The sequence below is a fragment of the Apaloderma vittatum genome, unplaced genomic scaffold (genome assembly GCF_000703405.1).
Source record: "Apaloderma vittatum isolate BGI_N311 unplaced genomic scaffold, ASM70340v1 scaffold34273, whole genome shotgun sequence".
In the NCBI taxonomy this organism is placed as follows: domain Eukaryota; kingdom Metazoa; phylum Chordata; class Aves; order Trogoniformes; family Trogonidae; genus Apaloderma; species Apaloderma vittatum.
Window position 1 is genome coordinate 1 of NW_009709253.1, and position 7715 is coordinate 7715.

Here is a 7715-nt window from a genome sequence, read left to right on the forward strand (position 1 = left end):
TTCCCACCTGTTTACCTCTGGGCTTGATACTTTCACTTAAACTGTTAAGTATTCCATCTGTCATCGGAGTTCTTTATCCTCGGTGGTGTTTCGTTTAATTGCTTGGAGCGCTGCTCTTCCCGTGCAGAACTGAGACAGCTCTCCTAGGCAGCAGGTGGTTAACCCTCGTATTTTGCATGAAATAAGGCTTCTGTAGATTGGGGAATAAGATATTGGGCAGCTTGTGACTGGCAGTGGAATCACCAGTGCGCCACATTTCCACTGCCATGGGTCCGGGCTCCCGAGCTGCGGGCGTGCAGCGGGGTTTTGTGCAGCAGCTGACAGGCCTGCGTTCCTTCTGCAGTACATGGTGCCCTTTCTGCTCAACCAAAGCGGGTCTCTCCTTTTCTACCTCACCTTGGCATCCACAGGTGAGTTCTCATTGCTTTTGTGGGGTGGGTTGATCAGTGGGAGGATTGATGCTACCGATGAGTGTAGTGACGCAGCTAAACGTCGAGCAGCTGTCTTGCAATAATCACCAATCAAATAAGTCTCTCACAAGTTGTACAAGATTATCCTTTTGAAGCTGTTTGTGTTACAACTGTTCCTTTTCAGATCTCTCTGTGGCAGTACCGCTCTGTAACTCCCTGGCTTTGATAGTCACGCTGGTGACCGGGAAGATTCTGGGAGAGGACATTGGTGGTAAAAGTAAGTTATGCTTAAAACATTTCCTCACATTGCCTCCTGCACCCATTCTCTACCCACTGGTCTCCTGAAAAACAGCAAATACCCATGGAAGGGCCTTAAACTAGTCGAGCAGTAGTTCTTGCTACAGAACCTGAAAGGGAAATGAAACAGTTGTGGGCAGGAGTGTGAACCCCTTCAGGACTGGCCTGGTCTGGGTCGTATCTGTGCACACAATTATCCTATTTACCGCAACATCTGGGCACTGCGTGTTTAGCAAAGAGAAGATCTGACGAAGGCCGAGCTGTGTAAGTTCCCAACAGGCGACTGTTCCTTTCCGCAGGGGCTGTGGCAGAAAGGCGGCTCCCCGTCCTGGGGGTCCCGCTCTGTGTAGCCGCTTCCTGAACAAGACCCAGCGAGAGGCAGAAGGAGAGAACCTGTTCCAAGGTAACGCCCGTGGCTGAAGGCTCAGCACACGAGGACGTGCACCTTTTTGTGCAACTCGGGTGCACCTGAGGACACAGACTTTGACACACGGGTGTCATCTCGTTCCGAACTGGAGGGATGATAAGTGGTTAATAAATCGATCTGGAACAAAGTGGTATTTTTTTCTGTAAAACAAATCTATTCAGGAACTCTCCCTTTTTGTGGCCAAGCACGTGAATGTGGCTTCCTCCACTGCAACGCACCAGCTCACGCTGCACCGTCCCTCACTGCTGAGGTTACCCTGTGGCTTTTCTCCACTGGGGTCTCGCAGAGTGCCTCTCTCCTCTAAAACAACAACAGTGCCCTGTGTCCCTAGGGAGGTGAAATTATCAGTCCAAAACACCAGATAGATCCCAGAAGGAAAAAAATCCCTTTGTTATGCTTGTCATTAATCAGAGCGTTGATTCAAGAGCTGTTTATTATTACTGTGACTTCTCCTAAATCAGGCAAGTGCTCCTAAAACAAGTTAAGAGAAACAAAATACATGTTTTGGGAACAGATCTGATCATTACAGCCCGAACTGTTCCTCTTCTCCCATCACACTCCCTTTGTTGCCCAGGGCTTTTCATCTCCAGAGTCACTGGCATCCCTTTTCCTTGCCACAGGCTTCTGTGATTCCTCTGTAGTCTGTGCCTTTTTGTGACAAGAAAGAAATCGTTATTAATGTAACACTTCATTGTTACAGAAAGATTCTGGGACTAAATTCCTGGATTCCATTTCCCATCTTACCAGGGCCCAGCCTCTAAAGCAAACCCAGCACACCCAGCTCCCCCGTGAACCAAGAAATCAGGAACCACCAGCTCATTCTTTACTAGGGCTTTCACTAATTTCAGTTCAAAGGAGTTGTTTTCCTTTGAAATTCTAATTAATCCGAAGAGACTACACCTAGGCAGAACTGTGAATCACCTACAGTATAATATGTGTCATTCCCTTATGTCGATTTTAAATGTCCTTATGAGCAGTTGAAAACATCAGTAAGCCACAAACAATAAGCATGTTACAGACATTTTGCACATGTAATTTTTTTAAAAAGTAACTACTTCTTTTCCCTTTAAAAAAAAGGTTTTAAATTTGTTACTATCTAACATTTCATGAGTTACGTGTTCATTCTGGGCCAGCTGCTAAGCTTCGCCTGGCTACAGGCAAGTTCTGCTTAACAAGTTATATTTGAGGGCACTGAATTCTAGTGTAAGAAATCTGGACGCAGCCAGGAAGGATCATACATCCTTCCCTGAAGTGGAACAAACACTTTACTGTGGTGTATCCTTTTGGGTTTTCATATAAATTCTTCTGCAACTCTCTGGAACAGCAATAAGGATAGAAGTAACACACGCACAAAACCAAATAAATCCAGGAAAGCGTCTGATATCCTTACTGCAGTGGGAAGCTGTGACTCTGACAATCCAGGAGGGAAATGTTCATTGCCCAGATGACAGTCTCAGCTTTTTAAAACACAACGCCCTGCAGATACACTCTGCCTGAAGTTCCCCCTGGTGGTTACCTTCATCTTCACACACTCCAGAGAAGCGCGGCGCTTCCAAAACCTCACGAACAGGACTTAAGTGAGAAAACTGATGGGCTTTCCCCAAGGATGTGCTATGAACGAGGGCTGGATGTGTTCTCACAGGCTCTCGGAGCTGGCTCCCTGCTCAGCAAAACCTGGAGCACCGAGAGATTCCCGGGGGACCACGAGTGCTTTAGAAAATCATTTCTCAGACCTGATCAGTGGGTACGTCCGCCCTCGTGGGTTCATCCTCTCTTACTTCCTGGACATCTCGCATCTCCTTCCCAGGGTCCCTGGGTTTATAGACGCTTTCTTCTGTGAGGAGAGGGAAAGAAAAAAGCTGTTCAATGGGTGCTGCAGATAGCCATGGCCTGGTCCCGCTGAGGCTACAGAGAGGTTCTCATACGTGCCCAGAAAAGAAGCAGAAATACAGGAGTTATTGGATGCATCACTGCTTGCTTTCAGTGCATCTGCAGGTAGTTTGTCTTTCAGCATCAACATAAAGCCAGTTCCCCTCGACACTCCCAGCAGTTATACCTTGATCAGGCTGCACATTCCTGTTGCTCTTTCGTCCTGCACGGACAGGTTTAGCGTGGAAAACGGAATCTTCCTCTTTAAGGCAAAATTTCCTGGCTTGCCTTTGCAGTCGTGGAAAAGCAGCTGGGATCTCGTCTTTCTCCGCAGCTCCTGCGGTCTGCGCCCCGCGACCGTCCAGCTGAAAGCATTCATCACACCCTTCTGAGAGATCTTCTTGGTGAAACAGTTTATAAAACAAGAGGAGTTTTGCAGGGCAAACCTCTGAACACTGCACTTCCTCCTGTCGCCCTTGAACCTGACTGGTGCAAACCACTGCGTTCTCTGACCGGGCTTTTAAGTTGGTACTAAAGTGAATCAGGGAAACACATAAAAGACTTACTGCAGCCACTACTACCTGTTGAAGTGGTTCAGCAAATGCAGAGTCACCACCTCTGTCCTGGGAGATAGCACAGAGCTCACCAAACTGCAAATAAAAACACAAAAAAAAGAAATTTTCAAAGCAGAGAGCACAGATGCACATATCCATGGACAATCCAGAACAGCCCAGCTGCTGGATCTGTGGTCTCTCTGCAGGGATCTGTGGTAGCGTCTGTGCACGGATGCCTGCACACCAGTGTGCCCGAGCACGAAGAGTCCTGTGCCAGCTGAGCCACCTACCTGGCTGCGGTGCTTTCTGCGCCTCCTGTTTGGGTGGTTCCTGTAAGGAAGAAGCAGCAGGTTCTCAGCAGCAGGCAGAAGTCAGCTGTAGGAGGACACCACCTCCCCTCTTCCCACAGGATAGGGCCCCTGGAGGTGTTTTTCTTCTCAGCACAGGTAAAACCCACTGCACAGGGGGGATCACATCCCCGTTACATCACACTGCCCACCACAGGCCTGTGAAATCTAAGTCAGGTGCTCCTCAGCGCTTGATGAACACTTCACTAAGAAACAACCAAAGCACTCGCTTTCCCTGGTGCTGAACTCTGGATTTCAGGGCTAACTCTTACACCAAAAGCTTTGGAAATGTGTTCTTCATAAACATCCAACAGATGAAGCTCAGCTCAAGCCCTGAGGCCAGCAGCACTGTACAGGAGGGCTACAAAAAGGACAGTTTTCACTGAAGGCCACCACAGAGAGGGTTCTTCATACCGCTGAGCCATAGTCGACATACCCCAGCATCCTGCGCACAGAGTCCTGGGGCACCAGTAGCTCCAAGTAAGGCAATTTCTTGTACTCCTCGTTTCCCACTGCCACGTAGTAATGGCCGTTCACCAGCTCCTCTCCGCCAGACACCCGGGTTCCGTCCAGCCTGCAGAGCCTCGAGGGAGAGACAGCGAAGGGCTCAGAGCTGTCACAAGCCCCTGAACGATCCCTCAGCGTGGAAGGAAACACGTGCAAAGTGGTAAACAGGGCCGAGACAAGCCAAAGCAGCACATCAAAATACTACTCAAAGTGTAGTATGAGATGTAGTAGGAGATGCACTACAGCTCAGCTTTCTCTTTGGGTGCCAGTAAACAGATGTATGAGGATGTCCTGGTCTGAGCTGTATTTGTTGGATAAAAGTTCTTCCCTCTAGATATAACCTCCTTTTCCTGCCATCCTTTACTCTTTGCTTATTGCTTTTTCGACAGAGCACCAGCACCGTCAGCCCCCGTCACAAGGCAACCCAGGACCGCGGGGTTATCCCCGATTTGAAGACGGAAAAACCCAAAAAGCAAATGAATTTACAAAAGTTGATGAGAAACGGCTGTCTGAGCTCACAGTCCTCTGTGCTAATCGGTTCTGGACGTGAGGAAAGGGGAGCCAGCAGTGCCAGATCTGGATACCCACTTGTTAACAGCTCCGCTGTGCAGGGCGGCTTTCTCTGTCAGCGTGGCCAGGAGCACGTCCCACGGCAGCGGGGCGCTCTTGGGGAGCAGCAGTGGGAAGGGAGGGCTCAGCAGATCCCCGTTCCGGAAAACACTGCAGGAGAAACAACCCAGAGCACGCGATGAGCCAGCGTTCCTGCACCTGTGGGAGGTGGGGAAAAAAAGCCAGCCACCAGTGCCTGGACAATAGTCACAGTAAATATTTCGGGTAGAAGCTGGGAATTGTCCCTGTGGGGCAGAAGAAATTTCTCGCAGAGAAATTCCCTTCTCCAGCCTCCAAAAACATTCCCAGAGCCCCTCCAAGGAGAAACCACCGAGGCACTTACTGTATGACACAGGGCAGGCGGGCGGGCTTCTGCCGTCGCACCGAGACATTCGGCTTCCAGGGGGCTACAGGGTGAAACTAGAGAGCAAGTTCAGCTCAGGAGAACAGAACAGAACGGCGATAGCCCCAGCACCCACCCTCCAACCCTGGTCCCTTCTCCCCATCGGGAGCCGCCTGCCCTTGGCCATGGCTAAACCGTCCTCCCGGGTTGCTCACCCTGCCTCCAGGCTTGCTGCTGCTGCTGCTGCTGGGTGGGGTTTGTTGTCAGCAACGCCAAGGCTGGAGAAGCCCTTTGCCTGGCTGAGAGTGTTCGAGAATTCCCAGAGAACCTCCAAGCACGGACGCCCTGCACCGTGTCGCTCTTCCTACTGAGTCCTGTGGCACTTCTGCCCAATTCTCCCCCGGGCACCTCACCGCTTTCAATCTCAACTGGAGTTTCACCAGTGCCAGCCCTGATGTCTCTCACGCCTCCTCGCTCGTTCTGCTCTCCCCACTGAGCTCGAGGACTCACCTGCAGCCCCTTGCTGTTCCCTGTCCCCCGGAGCTCCTTTCTTCCGCGATTTAAATAGCTGTGAGAACAAGACAGCGGTGTTGCCACGTACCAGCTGGGCCATGGCTGACTTCAGAGCAGCAAGGAAACGACCTGCTCTGCCGCTGCCAGATGCACGGGTCACTTCTGAAACCATTCTCCAGGTGCCTCACCCCATGGTCGCCCAGAACTTCAGTCTAAATTAAAGCCTGCTACATTAAAGAAGTTTCCAGACAAATACAAACCATTTCACACCTCCTGCTAAAGACACCCAGAAGATTTTAGGTCTTTGTCTTACTCACTGATCAAGGTCTAAGGGCTCACGGGTGTTAATGCAGCCCGGACCATGGTCTCAACAAAAGAGAACACACGCCAGGCAGCCGAGTTCACCGGGCACACACACACCCCTAAGTCAGGTGATGCCACAAAAACTTCAACTTGCTGTGTTTCAGGATGAACCAAACCAGCTCAGCTTTGTGCTGGGTAAGAAAACAAAACAAAAAACAACAAACTTTCATCGAACCGAAGCAGAAGTTGTCTGTCAGTGGATACGGGGTGACTGCCAGCTCCGCCAAGGAAGCGGCAGCAGAACCTGCCCCCCAGCAGAGCAGCACTGCTCTCACAACACCCTGCCAGGGAACACACGCCTCCCCCGGCGTGTTTCTTCTAAGAGTCAAATGACCTTATATTTGCATTTTCCATGCGATCTCAAATACATCCAGTAGTTCCCAGTAGAAAAAGAAATTAATCTCTGTTTTCTCATTGGATTTCTACCCCTCTTACCTCTTTTTTTCCATTCATACCCCAACACATTCCCTGCAGAAGTGATCTAAAGCCACTTACCCAACCCAGAGACCAAAAGTCCATCTACTCACTTGAGCTTTTTGAACTTTTCAAAACCTGCAGCCACGTACTGGCATCCATCCTGCAGGTCCCCCAGCTCAGCGACGCGGTGCCCGTGCCTGGGCGTGTAGAGGTTCCTCACCGCCAAGGGCGTCTGAAGGCTCTTGGTCACCTCGTTCAGAAATGCCTCAAAAGTCAGGAACCGCTGGCTCACCACGAACTTCCTCCCGGGGCAGAAGGGGTCGCCGTTGCGATACACCACCACGTTCTTGGCTGGAGGTGCCAGAGCTAAGCCACGGGAGCTCATCCCCCGGCGGCCAAGCAAGCCCTGCTGACCACAGAGCCAAAGAGAGCACTGCGGGGAGCAGAGCAGAGCCCCGATCGGCCTCCCGCCGGGCCCAAACCCTTCCGACCAGCTGCTCTCGCCTTCTGCTGCCTCTTCCCAGCGCGGCCAGGCGTGACCGGCCGTCACCATGGACGCGCGCCCAGCAGGAGGAAGCTGTGGGCCCGTCTGGAGGCCACATCAAACAATCCGCAGAGCACCTTTCTGTTTGAGAAGCAGGAACCACGCGGCTCTTTAATCCTCAAACGCCGAGCACTTCGGTTTAGCGGTCACAGTGGTGTTGGCTTGACGGTTGGACTTGACAATCTCAGAGATCTTTTTCCAACCTTGATGATTTTACAAGTTCCCTCACCAGCTGCTGTGGCCACCAGGCTCAGATCAACCAGCCCAGAGGTAGAGTAAGTGCCAGTGCTGGACAAACATCCAGCGGACACACCACCCTTCACACTTAACGTGTTGCCACCGGTCAAAGAGGGCCACGGGCTCGTGTCTGCCCAGGGGAAGGCAGTAACCCAGGCAGGAACACACAGATTCAGAGACGAGCTTCAGGAAAGCTTTTTATTCATGAACAGGGCATCAGGAGCAGAGAGATCCATCTGCCACGTGGCAGGAGCAACCGGCCAGTCAGCAGGGACGCA

At 51.3% G+C, this 7715-nt stretch overlaps 1 protein-coding gene across 1 annotated transcript; it reads right to left on the bottom strand.

The window, feature by feature from the left end:
- Positions 1–2861: 2861 nt before the first annotated feature.
- DCDC2B (doublecortin domain containing 2B) lies at positions 2862–7041 on the bottom strand. The gene is made up of 7 exons (XM_009866848.1): positions 6767–7041; positions 5874–5931; positions 5364–5440; positions 5000–5131; positions 4319–4487; positions 3848–3887; positions 2862–2968 (listed from the first exon to the last, which is right to left on the bottom strand). Exons 1-7 carry the CDS (start codon positions 7039–7041, stop codon positions 2862–2864), a joined length of 858 nt encoding a protein of 285 aa, XP_009865150.1.
- Between the last annotated feature and the right edge of the window lie 674 nt (positions 7042–7715).

Bases quoted from the DNA above. Each gene is read 5' to 3' on its own strand.
- DCDC2B (XM_009866848.1), bottom strand. From the start codon at position 7,041: ATGAGCTCCCGTGGCTTAGCTCTGGCACCTCCAGCCAAGAACGTGGTG. The intron at 4,488-4,999 runs GTGGGTATCCAG...CTCTCCCTCGAG, and splicing joins CACAGCGGAGCTGTTAACAA to GCTCTGCAGGCTGGACGGAA. The intron at 2,969-3,847 runs GTAGGTGGCTCA...CTCTCCTCACAG, and splicing joins GCAGAAAGCACCGCAGCCAG to AAGAAAGCGTCTATAAACCC.